The 18,387-nt window shown below is 36.2% G+C and overlaps 2 protein-coding genes across 2 annotated transcripts in view; one reads left to right on the forward strand and one right to left on the reverse strand.

The window, feature by feature from the left end:
• LOC140050871 (neuroendocrine convertase 1-like) overlaps nucleotides 1-17,450 on the forward strand; it is a 36,799-nt gene extending 19,349 nt beyond the window's left edge. The window contains exons 6-13 of the mRNA XM_072095837.1: nucleotides 1,140-1,228; nucleotides 1,609-1,781; nucleotides 2,755-3,068; nucleotides 13,065-13,292; nucleotides 13,975-14,132; nucleotides 14,271-14,413; nucleotides 14,899-15,030; nucleotides 15,954-17,450. Of these exons, the coding sequence (XP_071951938.1) occupies nucleotides 1,140-1,228; nucleotides 1,609-1,781; nucleotides 2,755-3,068; nucleotides 13,065-13,292; nucleotides 13,975-14,132; nucleotides 14,271-14,413; nucleotides 14,899-15,030; nucleotides 15,954-16,079 (1,363 nt within the window). The 3' untranslated portion in view covers nucleotides 16,080-17,450. The remainder of the gene's footprint in view (nucleotides 1-1,139; nucleotides 1,229-1,608; nucleotides 1,782-2,754; nucleotides 3,069-13,064; nucleotides 13,293-13,974; nucleotides 14,133-14,270; nucleotides 14,414-14,898; nucleotides 15,031-15,953) is intronic.
• Nucleotides 5,865-11,251, reverse strand: LOC140051709 (uncharacterized). Its single transcript, XM_072097003.1, has one exon. The coding sequence runs from the start codon at nucleotides 11,249-11,251 to the stop codon at nucleotides 6,227-6,229; it is 5,025 nt and encodes a 1,674-aa protein (XP_071953104.1). The 3' UTR covers nucleotides 5,865-6,226.
• Nucleotides 17,451-18,387: the final 937 nt, after the last annotated feature.

Below are 18,387 nucleotides of genomic sequence, written 5' to 3' on the forward strand. Positions count from 1 at the left end.
TGCAAAGAGGAACAATGTTAAAATATATTCTTTATCCATTTAGTAACGAAATATTAATTGCTTTCATGTTTTACAAATAATATACCACTAAACACAGTAAAACATTGCGATGTAATACTTTGTTGAAACTATCACCGTCCTAGTCGATTGAAATAGTACAGCACATGTAACGATACATCACTACGACGTGTATATGTTTATAATATAATGTAAAACAATTTGTGAAAACCACCTATTCGGGGAAAATCATAAATTCGATTTAATCGTCAATAAATATTAAATTATCTAACTCAACTTAATTAGTAGGCCTAATGGTTTTCAATTGTTTCTTAGAGCCAATTCATACTTAAGTTGGTTCCTACCCTACCCACCAAAGTTGTTCTGCGTTTAGGGCATGTGATGTACCGTAGGCCTATTCTCTACTGGTTTTACAACGCTACTCATGCCAGTGAGGGAAAGGTGATGATGTGGGTGGTTTAACTGCAATAATAAAGATTTGTACATAATATACGGCGAGTGAAAACGCTAGCTCATTATCCGTTTAAAAAAAAATTATATCCAACCTCTGCAGCACAGATTGAAAACAAAAATGGATCGAATTTCGAGTATACAGTACTGTACTTGCCTTTACGACGCCTGAGGGAATAGACACTTGTGAAACAGAGATTGGAATGTTCCATTCATCGCAAATCAATACATTTGTATAATCGTATATTAAATCTATCAAAATAGTATTTTTTAAACATTATGATGCTGTACTCTAGCTGTTCAACCAGTTTTCAGCTATTAAAAACAATTATCGTAGGAGGAGATAGGAAAATGCGAAGCCTCCTCGTATTTTTGTGGCGGGTATTTTTCAAGATGGACATCCATTAGACAGTGTATACCACGATCGGAAAACACCCCTATTTGGGGCAAATCGTTGAACCTAAATTCGTTTTAATCGTCAATAACTAATTACCTAACTCAATTTAATTAGTAAACAGGGTTACATCAGATGGTTAAAATCAGTACCATCGAGTAGAAATTCTAGAAATAAACCGAGATTTACCGAATTTTGCCCTTACGTAAATTTATATATAGATGAATGGTATATCAAATGAAACGATTTATCAGAGCTTTTATGTTCCTATACTTAGACATGGGACCCGATGTGCGGGAGAGGTTGCCATGGAAGCAAATAACAGGATCTGTGGAGTTGGCATAGCATTTAATGCTAAGATTGGCGGTCAGTTTATAGGATAATAAGTCCGCAAATGATAGCTAGTTTATAAATTTAAATATAAATTCTCATTTAAAAATCTCAAGCCATAGAAAATAATAAAATACGTTAATTGTTTATTTTATCATTTTAATTGTTTTTAATCAAGATAAATTGTAGGCAAACGTACGTGCTAATAGTACCAGTACTCTTAAATGCCACTTACGTATTGAAGAATTTTGACTGAACCTAAACTCATCTTACTGAATATACATTTATAGTCAAAGTATTTAGCAAATATAAAACTTAGTCTTGATTTATTCCTCAAAGATATATTGTAATAGCATGAAGCTTTGTTTTTCCATAAGCATCCAATTTAACTGTTTTTTTCATCAATAATTTGATAGGAATTCGGATGTTGGACGGAAAGGTAACCGACGCACTAGAAGCCGCCGCATTCAGTCATGCCTTAGATCATATCGATATATTTAGTGCAAGTTGGGGACCTAGTGATGACGGAAAAACGGTAGAGGGACCAGGCACTCTAGCATCAAAAGCAATTAAAACTGGTATTACAGTAGTAAGTATTTCATTATTAATTATGGATTCATATAATTAATCAAACAGGTAGCAATGGCGACAATATGTGAACAATAACAGCTACATAAATATTTGTTACTAACAATCATAATGATTATCAAATAATTGTTTCTTTTGGATGATCCAAAGGCAAATAAAAATCGTAAAACTTACGTTTTTAGTCGCGTGGACGCGACTCAATAGTTCACTATGTCTGTCGGTCGGTCGGTCTGTCTGTCGGTCCGGTATGACTATGCGTTTTATCGCTTTTCTGTACCTTTTGAACTGTTTTGATGTACATTACTTTTTGAAAGTTCATTTTTTTCTGAGAGCACGCGACTTATGGCTGTTGGCCTTGTTACTCTAGCTTTCGCTGGTCAACGACGCAGCTTAATATCATAAGTGAGTCTATGCGACTTGGAAGTTAGAATTGTTACCATGAGATCTCGTATTTGGTATCCCGCCATCTATGGAACGTTCAGGTTTACCCAAATGGGATTGTCGGCGCCTCCTCTTTAGTACGTTGTTGTACAGTTTCGGTAGTTCTAATTCACCGCTAAGTTATGAACAATTTCTGTGGCTGAATTTCTGACTGAACGTGTTAAAATACCTGTGCAGATGTTACTTCTCAGAAATTGTTCATAACTCAGCCATCACCGATCATGACCATGACCACTCACACTCATTTACCGAATTGGAACGTAAAAATATATTGACACAGAATCTTCATGTAAAGATAGAAAAATAAAAGAATCCATAAAAATAAGAAAACATGGTAATACTATGAACAGAGACGACGGCGGATTAGAACTGTACAACAACTTACTAAAGAGGAGGCCCCGACAATTCCATTTGGGTAAACCTGAACGTTTCATAGATGGCGGCATACCAAATAAACAAATAAAATTTAACAAAGTAAACAAAACATAAAATGAATATAATACGTGAAAATTGTATTTAATATCATTTTTCAGGGTCGTGATGGAAAGGGTGTTATATACGTTTGGGCTTCTGGCAATGGTGGTAGGAATATGGACAACTGCAACTGCGATGGGTATGCTGATAGTATCTACACAATCTCAATATCAAGCGCGTCGTCGGATGGTCAGTCAACATGGTACGGCGAACGTTGTCCTTCAACTCTTGCATCGACATTTAGTAGCGATTTCACCAACTCACAACAGGTAATAACGACTGATATAGATGATACATGTACAACGCAGCACAGTGGCACGTCGGCGTCCGCACCCATGGCTGCCGGTATTCTAGCATTAGCTCTGGAAGTCAAGTAAGTTCAATACAAATGATAAAATTTAACTGTTCCGTTGGCCAATATTATTAGACTAAAGGATTCCTATTGAACACGATGTAGTCCGGTGGAAGGAGGGTGCTGGGATGGGATGGGGGGGGGGGGGGATTACGAATATGGAAGGTAATCGATCAGGATAGGAAGCGTTTTCGAGATATAAGGGGTCAAAGTTCAAAATTGACCAATTACAACACTGTATTATGTATATGTATTGTAACAAATTTATTGAAGCACAATTTGGTCTTTTATTACATTTTTATGATTATAGGTCACCTTATGAAAAAAATCCCTTGGTAATAAAGGGTCAAATGTCAATATTGACCAATCATAGAACGTACCTATAGTCCGGCAGCCAAGAGGTTTAACCTTGCAATGTTTTCTATAGTTTTTTTTTTGATGGATTTTGATTCTCGATACCATCAGAATGAAGATTTTTTTTACTGGACGACTGTCAGCATTGAGCAATTTGCATAAACAAAATGGCCGCTATTTTTTTTATAAAACATGCTATATCTCTGGAAATACGGGACGTAATGAGATAATTTTGTTGTCAAATTGTTCACAATGTATATGTTATATATTAGCTCTAACAGAACTTTCTTTGTAAAATTGACCGGAAACCCCATTTTTAGCAATTTTGACCTTTGACCTCTTTTGCGCTATATCTAAGTAACGGTGGGTCAGAGAGAATTAAAAATAGAAGCAAATTTTTCCTAAGATATACATTTATATTCAGTGTAACAGATGATATTGCTAAAAGGCCCGAAGTGTGGTTATTGACCTTTGACATAATTGAATAAGGTTATAATAACATAAATTAATAAATATTTGTCGTAGGTAGTCACTTTTGATGTCAAATTATTCACAATATATATGTTTATACTTGCCATAATGCAACATTTTTTTCAAAAAGTGACTGAAAACCTATTTTTCTGTAATTTTAACCCATGACCTGTTTTTCTCATCTAAATAACGACATGGTATAGAGATTTCTAACGTTTATAATAGATATTTTTATTAAATCTAATAGAATAACTGTTTGAAAAATACAAGTGTGATTATTGCTTTTAAATCCTATCGGGGCTGAAGGGGAATAACACTACTACTATACAGTACAATGTCTTTCAGAAACATTTGAGCAATTTCATTCAGGTATGGTATGTATTTCCGTAATTAAACGGAATGTACGGCTCATAGAGAATCCAGAAGTTACCCTTGGTTCATTTTGGCAAATCCATATGGGTTCATTTTAAAAGGATTGAGGGTGCACAGACAGGCTTTTCACATGGCTTAATCTTGGAACCCACAGTTTTAGTTACCCGATATATTTCTAACACAGTAACTTAAATGTAGCCAAATGCATTGATCCGATACAGGGGACAAATGTAGAACTGAACATACAGTAGAGAAGGGTCTAAATAGATGACCTGTTGTTTCATTTTAGGCAAAATACATATGGGTTCCTTAAGGATCGAGAGTGCACAGGCAGCTTTATTTCATGTGCCTGTCTATATAAACCCACATTGTCACCACTTATATTTCCATTATGGGACTTAATGTCCATGGAGGACCGGCCCTTGGGTTAATTTGGGCAAATCCATATAAGTGTTCCTTAAGGATCGAGAGTGCACAGGCAGTTTTATTCCATGGGCCCCGCCTGTCTATTAACCCACAGTGCCATACCTTATATGTCCATTGTGGTGCTTATAATGTCCATCCATCGAGGACCGGCCCTTGGGGGGTTAATTTGGGCAAATCCATAAGTGTTCCTTAAGGATCGAGAGTGCACAGGCAGCTTTATTTCATGGGCCCTGCCTGTCTATATGAACCCACAGTGTCACCCATTATATTTCCATTATAGGGCTTAATGTCCATCCATGGAGGATCGGCACTTGGGTTAATTTGGGAAAATCCATAAATTATCCTTAAGGATCGAGAGTGCACAGGCAGCTTTATTCCATGGGCCGCGCCTGTCTATATGAACTCACAGTGTCACCCCTTATATTTCCATTATGGGGCTTTCCATCCATGGAGGATGACCGGTCCTTGGGTTAATTTGGGCAAATCCATAAATATTCCTTATGGATGATCGAGGGTGCACAGGGATGTTTATTATATCTCTATGAACACACATTTTTACCCCACATACAGTTTTTCCAATATATGGTCTCTTGTAGCCCCACATAGATAACCCCGAAAGGTCCATGAAGGTTGGCTCTTGGGTTCATTTGGGCAAATCAATAAATGTTATTTAAAGATTGAGGGTGCACATTTAGTTTTATTCTATAGTTAATCTATGAACTATTTACCCCATATTCATTTCTAATACACGGCCTTATGTAGCACAACACATTCGGGCAAATCCATAATTGTAAGACACAAAAAAGAATACACTGCGTCCTCACTGTTGTTATACGACTCAATCTCAAACTTTAATGCAACGTAAAATATGGTACACACGAAACATTAATTTGTATGGTATTTGGTTCGAAATCTGTAAGATATAATAATAATAACTCGCAAATTAAGCAATTGCTATAGCGCCATCTATAATGGAAATCACTCAAGCGTGACGACCGATCTACGCTACAATCAGTACGATCGGACAAAATGAATACGCTATAAATAACTAAACTATAGGAAAACCGTCAGCGGTGGTTCTAAACAATGTAACTAACCACATAACACATGAAATATAAACAATATGATTATCAAATTCTATGTTAATAAATCCAGGTGATCTGTAAATATATCTACGTTAACATGTTATTTCTGTATACTAGCTATCATTATACAAGTTTGCGTACGTAACATTTACACAAGATGGACGCCAAAGGCGAAAACTACATGCATCCTCATCAACACTTGTGCATAAACTAATTATTAAATATTATAACGTTGATTCTGATTATGATCTAACAATGATTAACTATACTAATACTCACTCTTGAGCTCTCAATTAACAACCGAAAATTAAACTGTAGTTAACAATAATATGCCGTGTCTCAGAAAATCACACACGTGCGTCTATTACTGCTTCTCGTTACCTACTCTAACATAAAAAATCACAACATAAATATAGAGGGCGTACTTCAATATCCTAAACGATACACTCCCCCACCAAAAACAACACTAAACTATTGTTCTTCAATTGGAAGGATTACAACTAATCGTTGCACAGCTCGTTTTAATGTTGTTACTAAACCAGTTTCTGTATGAACTCGAACTTCCGCATTCCTCACTCTATCATCAGTACTTTGGTATGTCTCTGTTACCCTGCCTAATCTCCATTTACCTCTAACTGCATTACTATCTTGTATCAACACAACGTCACCCTTCTTCACATCACGTCTTATGGTATGCCATTTCTGTCTTATAATCAATGAAGGAAAATAATCCCGCGTCCACTTCTTCCAAAACCCATTTACCAAGCATTGTATGAACTTCAGTCGATCCTTAATGCTTACGTTATCACTCCATGGTTCATCTGGTACCTTTCCAGTAGATCTGCCCAACAATAAATCATTTGGAGACAGATATGACCCATCCTGTGGATCTGTAGGATGCTTTCCAATCGGCCTCTCATTTGTTAAATTCGCTACTTCAAACATAACAGTCTGAAGTTCACTGAAGGCAAGCACCTGTCCACCGATTGCATGACTAAGCGCTTTCTTAATCCCTCTAATCAGACTCTCAGTCACTCCATTCTGCCAGGGAGCATCAGGTGTAGAAAACTTCCACGTTGTGCCATGGTTTACCCCAAAACTCTTCAACTGTTTGGCTGCTGCACTCAGCTGTGTCCCAGCATCGCTGTATATTTCTTTGGGGTATCCTCGAAGTGAAACGAACTTTCTGAACACTTGCAGGAACGCGTCTGTACTATAGTCAGTGGCTATGTCGATGTAGACTGCTCTCGTCACAAAACAATCAAAAACTACACCGTATGCCTTTCCTCGAGCTCGCTTGTTAACTTCACCTCTTGTTGTGAATGGCCCAAATAAATCAACCCCTATATACATCCATGGTGGTGATGGTTTCAGTCGAGTAATTGGTAACGGTCCCATTTTCTGAGCTGCAGTGTTTTTCTCAAACCGCCTACAAGTTACACAATGGTACTTAATGCTTTTGACCATTCTCTGTACGTCAATTATCCAGTATTTCGATCGAATCTTGGCAACGGTTGACTGCACTCCCAAATGCCCTTTACTATGGATTTCTTTAGCGTATAGTTTCGTAAAAGCGTTATCGTATGGCAACAAAGGTACTTCTTGCTTATTGTAGCTGAAATGTACGTTTCGACTTATTCTTTTTCCCACAACAATTACTCCATCTTCACGAATCTTAGGCCCCAAGCGAGCGTATGTCTTGTCAAATTTAGTTTTATCTTTGGATAATAGATTTATCATTATTTTCTGCGATTCCTTTATCCAGAAATGTTCCGCACCTTTAGTATCCTTGACCTCGATCTCTTCTAATATACTCTTTAGTCTCCTTTTCTCATACACTTTGAGAACTCTGGCAGTCACCCTTAACAACTTCTGATACTTGCTCTGCCGTCTAATTATTCTATCAGCTAATGAGTCTTCCTCTTCGATGTTCACTGCCATGACTATCTTCACTCGTTCTGGAAGGGTCTTTATATTACAACTTTGTTCAATTGGCCAATTCTCAACTGGCTGTCGCAAAAACTCTGGTCCCTTTTGCCACTCACTATTTGGCCCAATCTGGGATGGATTCATTCCTCGTGTGATTGCGTCCGCTATATTAACCTCTCCTCTACACCACCACCAATCTTGAGGTTCCGTGTCTTGTTGTATCTCCCCGATTCTCGTGGCGGCAAATGTTTTGAACCCATAGCTTTGTTTTTGTACCATGGCTCGTACAATCTCGCTGTCTACAATATAAAAAACTTGGTCAAACTTAATTCTCGTCTCATTTATGATATATTGTGCCAATCTCTTACTCATCACCGCTGCACTTAGCTCCAATCGCACCACGCTAATAATCTCTATTGGAGCAACCCTGCTTTTACTGGCAACGATTTGAGATGAAAATTGTCCGTCCCACTGTTCGTAACGGACGTATGCCACTGCGCCTAACGCCTTCTCGGACGCATCAGAAAACATAATCAAACTTGGTAATATGCCTGGCTTTGCATCCAGCGGTTTAACGCATCTCCTAAATTCGACGCTTGATGTTGTACTTAAATCTTCAAATAAATCTATCCACTCCGCTCTCTCACTCGTGTTTATAGCTTCATCCCACTCTAATTTAGCTCCCCACAGCTTTCGAAGTAGAATCTTTGCCCTCACAGTGATTGGAGTTATCAACCCCAAAGGATCATACACAGAATTGATTTTGCTTAGGCATATACGTTTGGTTAACACTTCTGGTATCTCCTTGAATGTACGAACGTTGTCAGTGAACGCAAGAACGTCATCACCTGGTTTCCAACTGATTCCTAACACCTTCTCTTCCTTTGGATTCCATGTTTCTTCAAGCTTTTCTCTTCCCGAGAATATCCAATGCTTTATGGCGAAATTTCCTGGCTGTATTAATTTCTCTATTTCTTCCGCTCGTTGCCTTGCTTTCTTTGCGGATTCTTCACACTCCAGAATGTCATCCACATAAACATTGTTTAAAACTGTCTCTGCGGCTTCAGGTGTTGACAGTTTCCCTGCTTCTGCCGTTTTCCTCAAAGCCACTGTTGCTATGGTGGCAGATGGACGGTCTCCAAAATTTACAGCAGTCACGCAATAGGTTTTTGGTAGGGTATTCTGGTTCAAATCTCTCCAGAGAAACCGATGACAGTGCTGATCCAGCTGGGTGATAGCAACACTATGATACATCTTTCTTATGTCACCTACCAGTGCATGAGGTCTTTCTCTGAATCTCAGTAGAACAGCTAACAAGTCATTAACAAGGTCGGGTCCTTTGGCCCAATAGTCGTTAAGAACATGTCCCTTGTAGGCCGCACTGCTATTAAAGACGATTCGCACTGGGGTGCTGGAACTATCAGGCTTTTCTACTGCATGGTGAGAAATATAATGTATTGGTCCTTTGTATTCTTGCAATTCCGTTTCCTTTATTTCTCTCGCCACCCCTCGTTTCAACATATCTGCTATTTGCTCTTCGTATATCTTTTTCTTTGCTGAGTCTTTCATTAATCTTTTCTCTAGCGCTGCTAACTTCGCCACCGCCACTTTTTTGTTATCTGGTAGATTGTTTGGGTCTTTGATCCAAGGGTACCTTGCGGTCCATTTACCTGCTTCATACAGTAAGTTGTCTTCTATCAACTTTAATTCACGTTCTTCTTTCAAAGTGTACTTCTGCGCTCCACTGGGGCATTTGCCACATCGACACGAACCACATTTAGGCTGACAGTTAACCCCCATACTTTCTATCGTCAGAAAGTCGTCAAAGGACGTTGTCTTAACATAGTTCACTAGTATTCCTGCCCCTTCTTCCCATTCGATAGAAGGATGAGACCCTCCAATACACTGACCAAACTGGTTTTTCAGTAGAACTAGATGACCACATGCCTTGATCTTCGTCGGATGGTAACCAGCATACTCGTATCCAACTAACAAGTCGACCTCTCCAGTTGGTCTCTTGACCTGCTCAGGATATACATTAAGTATTTTGGCGAGGTTTTCTAAGTTCTGATTGCCAATTTTTGCCGTTATCTTCGGAATCCCATAGGCTTCTACTGCAACACAGTTTCCCATATTATCATTCAGTAATATTTTATATTTCATGCTGTCGATGCATTCGGTTTGCCCGCCTACTTTGATCATGCTTATTTTCACTGGCCTTCCCTTTGCCTTTATGCGTTTGGCCGCATCATGTGTGATTAATGACGCTGTCGCACAACTATCCCAAAGAGTGTTGAGCTCGTTCTTGCCGCTCCTCACTTTCATCAATTGTAACAAACAAGGGTCAGATTTCATCTGTAAGCTATTTTCAAGGGACGACACTGTCGGAATTGGTTCTGTGTTCTGAGTCTGCTGATGTAACAGCTTGTGATGAAGTCTCCTGCAACCATCCGTATCGCATTGCTTCTTCCCTTTACACTTAGCAATGATGTGGCCGGCTGTTAGGCAGCAGAAACATGCTCGGTTTTCTTTCAAGATGTTCAGCCTCTCATCCACAGATTTGTTCAAGAAGGTTCGACAATTCTTGGTTTCGTGTTGACTTTCTTTGTGTAGAAGGCACTTTGGTCTGCTAGATATTTCTACCATGTGCATCGATGCGGCTGCTTTGGTGGGTTGGTTTGTCCGTATTGCCCCCATTGCGTATTCTACACTTCTTCTTTCTCTTGTCAGAAATTTCAGTAGTTCTGGGAATCTATCAGTTTTATCGACACCGTTGGCTTCTTCATGCATATGTCGGACCCATCTTCCAAACACTGATGGTGGTAGTTTCTTTTCTATCTCTCCCACCACCTTGGAATTAGATATTTCTCTTTCTAGTCCTGCTCTTTTCAGGTCGTGATAACTTGCTTCCACTTTGTCGATATATGTCACTAGTTTGTTATCTTCGCCATCTTTAATTTCTCGTTTCTGTTCTAATTCACTTACAATTGTATCTACCAATTTCACTTTGTCGCCATATCTCTCGTCAAGCCTTTCCCACATTAAATCAATATTATCTTCAACTGGTCCCAGAATTTTTAGCGGTGCTTGCCCTAGAGTTTGCCTCAAGGCAAACGACAATTGTTTAGGATGTGTCACAGGAATCACGAAAGTCTTGATGTCCTCCTTAAATCTAGCGTATCTTCTAACGTTACCTTCAAATCTAGGCAAATCCATCTTTTTTAGTTGCAGTGTTGATCGCTTTTCCTTTGGATCTCGTTCATCTTCCTGAACTTTCACTGGTGGGTTTACGTTAGCTTTATATTTGATAACACCACGACGGACGTCGTTGAATCTGTTCTGTACCTCTTCTATCCATGCTGCTTGTTCAGCATCTTCTGGATCTTCTATTTTCATTTGAATCTCTACATGTAAGTCTTGGATTTTCTTCCAGATCTCAGTCATATCTACAATCAGAATCTCTAGATATTCTACCGGACTGGACTCTTCCATTGCTTGCTGTATTGTCTTTATGACTCTGGTCATAGCACCTTTCTGCACACTACGTCTTCTTTTTATCTCATCCATTTCAATGGATTGTAGTAAAGATAGGAATTTCGAATGTAAGACACAAAAAAGAATACACTGCGTCCTCACTGTTGTTATACGACTCAATCTCAAACTTTAATGCAACGTAAAATATGGTACACACGAAACATTAATTTGTATGGTATTTGGTTCGAAATCTGTAAGATATAATAATAATAACTCGCAAATTAAGCAATTGCTATAGCGCCATCTATAATGGAAATCACTCAAGCGTGACGACCGATCTACGCTACAATCAGTACGATCGTACAAAATGAATACGCTATAAATAACTAAACTATAGGAAAACCGTCAGCGGTGGTTCTAAACAATGTAACTAACCACATAACACATGAAATATAAACAATATGATTATCAAATTCTATGTTAATAAATCCAGGTGATCTGTAAATATATCTACGTTAACATGTTATTTCTGTATACTAGCTATCATTATACAAGTTTGCGTACGTAACATTTACACAAGATGGATGCCAAAGGCGAAAACTACATGCATCCTCATCAACACTTGTGCATAAACTAATTATTAAATATTATAACGTTGATTCTGATTATGATCTAACAATGATTAACTATACTAATACTCACTCTTGAGCTCTCAATTAACAACCGAAAATTAAACTGTAGTTAACAATAATAATATGCCGTGTCTCAGAAAATCACACACGTGCGTCTATTACTGCTTCTCGTTACCTACTCTAACATAAAAAATCACAACATAAATATAGAGGGCGTACTTCAATATCCTAAACGATACAATAATGGTTATTTTAGAATCCTTTGTGTACAGGCAACTTTTTCCTGTAGGCCTATGGGCCAAAAAAAAAAGTGCAAATCCATAAGTGTTCCTATATAAAAATTGTGTCTGTCTGTGTAGTGAGTTGTGGATTGATTTTGGCCACCTGGATCTGCCTATGCAAATTTTAACAGTCAATATTAATTTTATTATTTATTTTAATGTATTATAAATAATGCGCACTAGAAAAAATACCATAACTTCACTGATCAAATAACGATCGATCTCATAGTTTGAATTGACTAATAATATGAATAATATGAAAATAACTTTGCATTATTTAGTATATCACTTGTTCAAATGTTGACCTTTGACCTATGTCAACTGGTGTAATGATGAATGTGCTCTTTTGATTGTGTATGATTGATAACAGAATGGTAAAACATAACATTTTGTCTTAAATTTTAGTTTTTATTTGGTTTTATTTGGTTTTATATGCAAATTTTGTGATTGGTCAATATTGACATTTGACCTTTAATTGCAAAGTATTTGTTTTACAAGGCGACTGAATAGATATCTATAACTATACAAATGTATTAAAAGACCAAATTGAACTTGAACAATAGATTGGTTATAATACATATGTATTATACATTGTTATAATTAGTCAATTTTGAACAAGTTTGACCCATTATCTCTTCCTATCCTGATCGAAGTCTGATTTGATTAACTACAGTATTATAATTATATTAATCAAAATTATAATGAAATAACATAACTTTTACTGATCAAATAATTTGATTACTTGTAAAACCATCAATATCATAGTTTCAACAACTTTGCATTTATTTGTTAACTAAAGACGCGTATTAAAATGTTAACCTTTGACCTTATGTCAACTGATGAAATTGATCATATGTCAACTGATGAAATGATGTATTCACTCTTTTACATTGCGCACGATTGATTAACACAATTAGAAAACATAAAGCCTAATATTGTTTGATAAACATGACAATGACATTATATATTAATCAGTAATATTTTCTGACATAGTCCTAGTCTCACATGGCGCGACGTTCAACACATCATCGTATGGACTTCAGAGTACGCACCGTTAAAATCAAACGATGGATGGAAATCTAACGGAATAGGTCTCAAAGTAAATTCAAATTTTGGTTTTGGTCTTCTCAACACACATGCAATAGTAGAGATGGCAGACCCAAAAGTATGGAAATCTGTTCCGCCAAAGAACAAATGTCAAATGGGATCTTACAAACCAAGGCAAGTCTTTGATAACAATTATACATTGAATTTATGTATTCTTCTCTACACGGTTTTAAATTGGTTTAAAATATGGTATATTAGAGAGGTTTTGCAATCCTACGAATGCGATAACGAAAATAAATTTCAGCGAAGCCCAGGTACGTGTTGCTTGGTGCTTGGCTGCTTAGGCCTCCTGGTCGACAACGACAACGACATCACAGCGAGTGAGGACTGCTATTTATCAAAATTGACCTGGCATTTTAGTAAATTACTTTCAATAAATCTATAATTATATTATAATCATGAATCTTTCCTCATTAAAATGCACAATGTGCAAAAATAGATCAAAAACTATACTCGTTTTGTAGTTACGAATATGACTGGTGATATTCGTTACGAATACGCTTTACTAATATGAAATAGGGATCAGCTCAAAAGTTTTACAAATGTGTGACGTATCCGTTTTCGTTCGTATTCGTAAGGTTGCGAAACATCCCTATTAGTGCGTATATGGGCGATTAAAACAACATTTACTGATTGGCTATTTCTTACCTTTCTGATCATGATTTGTGTATTATTATATATAATTAATGTAATCAACATTAGTCTTAGCGTATTATGAGGAATTGATTTTTTAAATGTCACTAGTTGTATCTATTATGTCTTATATGATTTAAAATCAATATTGAACACTTACTAGAGTATTTTCGAAGCAAAATAAACTATCTATGATGATACATACGACGGGCTGTGAAGGAACTGAAGCTGAAGTGAGTGTATTGGAACATGTACAGGTTATACTAACACTTAACTACACAAGACGAGGAAATCTCCAAATCACTTTAACATCTCCACAAGGTATCAATGGGTCGACAAAATTGTTTCTATTGTTCTACATCCTATATTTTCTTCAATTCAGTTTGAAAATACGACGGTATTTATTTATATCAAAATAGTTAAATGAATTACAATATCCTAAATCTGTATCTCCCTAAGGTACTTCAACCAATTTACTCGAACCTCGTCAAACTGATGAATCACAGGAAGGTTTTCGAGATTGGGCTTTTATGTCCGTTCACACGTGGGGTGAAAATCCTTCAGCAAGAGGAGGTGAATGGCAACTTACTATTGAAGATTTGGTAGGAAGACATTGATTCATAATAAACTAGACAATACTGCAACGGTTCCTTGTAATATTTCCATAGGGTGCTTACCATATTATTATTATCCTTATTGACAACCGGGGATAACAGTGTCCAACATGGCATACAATTAAATAGTGGGCGATAGGCCTACAAGCATCAAAATAGCAATAACAAACTTAAATAAAATTTTCACTAACTTTAAGAACTTCAAAAACAAATTTTGACAGTAATAAAGGTTCAATAGAAAATAAAAACATACATATCCAGAAACTAAATTCCACAAATGACGCGCGAAGAAGTGTAATTTATTTTATTCTTTTAGTTTTTATTTGGAAACGGCTATCTGCGATTATTATTTATGCTTCACCAGAAGGTTTCATTTTTATTCCGTCTTTCCTGTATGTATTTATAGCTAATTATTACATAATTCATAATACAAGAGTTTTTGGTTGTTGATTGATAATTATTTGCATTTGTAGGGCACAAACGACGGTAACTCTGGGGTGCTTATATCTTGGGAGCTTGTTTTACATGGAATGAAGAATCAACCAGAATACCAAAAACAAGGTCGGAAATATGTAGATAATTATAATGAAGTCAAGGATGAAAAGGTATAGTAATAGAGAGGTTTCGCAATCTTACGAATACGATAACGAAAACGGATACGACACGTATTCGTTTTTCGTAAGCCAGTAAAAATCTTGTTTCGCATGGCAACGAAATATTGAGGGCGCCGTCCAAAATATGACTGCGTTAAATTTGAGCGAAGCGCAGATACGTGTTGCTTGGTGTGCTTGGCTGTTGCCTAGGCCTAGCGTAACATCAAAGCGAGTGAGGACTTTAAAAACTGCTATTTATCAAAATTGACCTGGCATTTTAGTAAATTACTTTAGTGAATTACTTTCAATAAATCTAGTTATATTATAATGAATCATTCCTGATTCAAATGCAAAATGTGCAAAATAGATCAAAAACTATACTCGTTTTGTAGTTACGACTATGAAATGGGGATCAGCTCAAAAGTTTCACAAATGTGTGACGTATCCGTTGTCGTTATCGTATTCGTAAGGTTGCGAAACCTCCCTAATGACATATTTTCATTTCCAATTTAAATAATCAGTTTATCATGCTATAGGTTTGAGTTTCGACTTTCTTAATTTTGACCTAAGCCGTTCACACCATCTGGGTGACCTCTTGCCATATCGTCCTATCTTATGACGTTCTAGTTGCACTTGTTTTAGGGATCCTTGGTTTCTTGATGTTCAGGCTGCCTTCAGACAGTCTAACCATTTCTTACTTGGTCTCCCTCGTTGTCTATTTTCTTGGACAACTTCACCCAAAAGTAAATTTGGGTATCTTGTGGAGGGCATCCTGATAATATGTCAAAAATACCGTAGCCTCTATTTGGCTATCCTTGCTTTAATTTTGCGGCTCCAATGTTGATGTTGATATCCTGATGTGATTTAGTGATTAATTTATTTTTTAGATAATTGTAGCTCAAATAGAACAATGAACCATGTGTTTACTCTTTCAGAGGCAGAGAATACATAGTCATCTAGAAGAGTCAATGACGGAACAATTAGAGGAATTAAAAGAAGCTAGAGATTGGGCTAAGGGATTTATATCTTATTTTAATTCTAAAGATACAAACCGTCAATAGAACCTAAGTCTGTCGTAACGCATCATCTAAGTGTTACTCAATATTCTCCAAGAACCTCATTAACTGAACTACATTCTTAGAAACCTCGAAAAGGGGTGTATACAAAAGGTGTTTGAACAAATCAATATTCCAATGACCTAAAATGTGTTTTCTTTTAACGGTAGGCCTACACTACATAAGCCGATATTCCCACAAATTTAGCCACATTAACCAATGTTGAGAGAGTGTACCATTAACGGAGGATGCTGAAACGAATGTCACTTTATTCTGGTTAAATTCCAATAATGTAAATTTGATGATATGTATACTATGTGTAATATAATTCTGTAAATTCAAATTGTTACGATATTTACGTGTTGCAATGTTACATTGATACTTACTTACACGTTGTGTCTCAGTAGTAGTGTTCAGAATACTGTTTCTTTAATGTAGTCGTCATAATGTTAAATAGGTCAATTGTAAATATATAACTTACATTTACATCTACAATATACCAGGACTAAAAACGGGCTGTCAACTTTCAAACACCCGTCTAAGATTTGTAACTTTTAGAATGAAGTGATTCTTTTATTTTTCTCGGGAAACAAACATCGACCCTGTATGCACTGACTTGGTACCAGTTTAGTATCAACCGTTGTTCAACACATTTCCTTAGTAAAACATAAGGGAAATAAAGTATATTCTTAATAAAATTGTGACTTCATTTGTTATATTATTAAATTTACTGTTTTTAATTTTAAGATCTAATCAAGAAAGCGCAGTACAAAAAAACCCAAGTGAACCGATACACGGCACACATTTGAAAAAACATTGGTTAATACAGTAATATACAAATAATGTTTTGAGTGTTATGGTACAAGTACTTTCATGAGGCATGAAGATAAAACATTTCATTTTTCACCGAATAAAATTACTCCTTTATTGCATATTTGTATTAAATTACTGCAGCTAAACTTAATAATTAGAAAGGCAGCGTTCCAATTAAAAAAAAATACTGAATGGATCTGTCAACCAGAAACAGTTACTGGAAAATGGTCAACCGTGATGATAGTACTAACAATTGACAAGTTGGCTAGCCCTATTGATTGTAAATAAAACGGTAGAGTTTCAACATATTCATGGTATAAAAAGTGACCTCTTACCTCTTATAATTATTATGTTGGTAAATCTTAACACATTTAGTTAAATATTTTTCAAACTGAAACTTTGGATATAAACGCAGAAAAAGTAACTATGCCATCCTATGACCTGAATTAAATATGTTGATAGTGCTGAAGTAATTGTGTCTATTTTGTACTTTAATTTGTTAACACGATGATGTTGGGCAAAAAATAAAAGAAATTAAGGAACTTAGAAGTGAGATACGCGATCTTTTAAAATTTGACGAACTATGACGAAAGAATATCTACAGTTCAACAGCTTAAATAATAAGTTATAATCCTGCGGGTCCTTTTCATTCAGAGGACCCATAACAGATTTAAATATACTATATTGGTAAAATTAAGTGAACAGGTTATTCAAATTTGACATTATGACGTCATCAAAATTAAAATCGTGGTAACCCTGAGCCCGTGTATTAAAAGTACTTAATACAGTCAGACAGGTCTCTGGTAGACTGTCGACAGTCTCCCATACTGAGTGTACTAACAGCTACAGAATCGGGTGCTGAGCCAATTAATCAGCTCTCATTCTGTTTACACGTGCGTAACGCCAACTTAAAACGAGAACATTTCATAGAATGAAACAAAGACCCATTTCTGGGTTTGCCGTTCACGAGCAACAGAATGCAGATCAGAAACATAATCATTCCAGCCCAGCACAATATTATATGACTTATTACCATGTATTATTACATGTTAGTGCATCAGTACAAATGTTAATATTAATAAGTAAATATTCAGTAAATGAAGCATAAATGTCAATATTAAAATATCCTAAATACTATACATTACAATCGGTTAATTTACCTACATTCTATAACGCTTCCTTAATTCATTTATTCCGTACTCAATTAGACATTTTAATAACCGTAGTTAAGTTGTTGATTTTTTTTTGTAATTTTATTGTATTAACCTTCCTCGGAGCAATTGTATGTCACATACATTTTCGTATGGACAAATAAAATGAACTATGAACTATGTTATGAAATATGTAAAAGAATGTTGGCAAATGCATTCTAATCGGCCCAATCTATATCGGTAGATAAATCGTATTTTCTATTTGCAAGGGATAAATCCCAACAACATGGATTTGAACCCAGGAATTGAAGATTCATTGACATAATTATTGTTTTTTGTTTGTTTTACTA

The sequence above is a fragment of the Antedon mediterranea genome, chromosome 6 (genome assembly GCF_964355755.1).
Source record: "Antedon mediterranea chromosome 6, ecAntMedi1.1, whole genome shotgun sequence".
NCBI lineage: Eukaryota > Metazoa > Echinodermata > Crinoidea > Comatulida > Antedonidae > Antedon > Antedon mediterranea.

Bases quoted from the DNA above. Each gene is read 5' to 3' on its own strand.
- LOC140051709 (XM_072097003.1), bottom strand. From the start codon at position 11,251: ATGGATGAGATAAAAAGAAGACGTAGTGTGCAGAAAGGTGCTATGACC.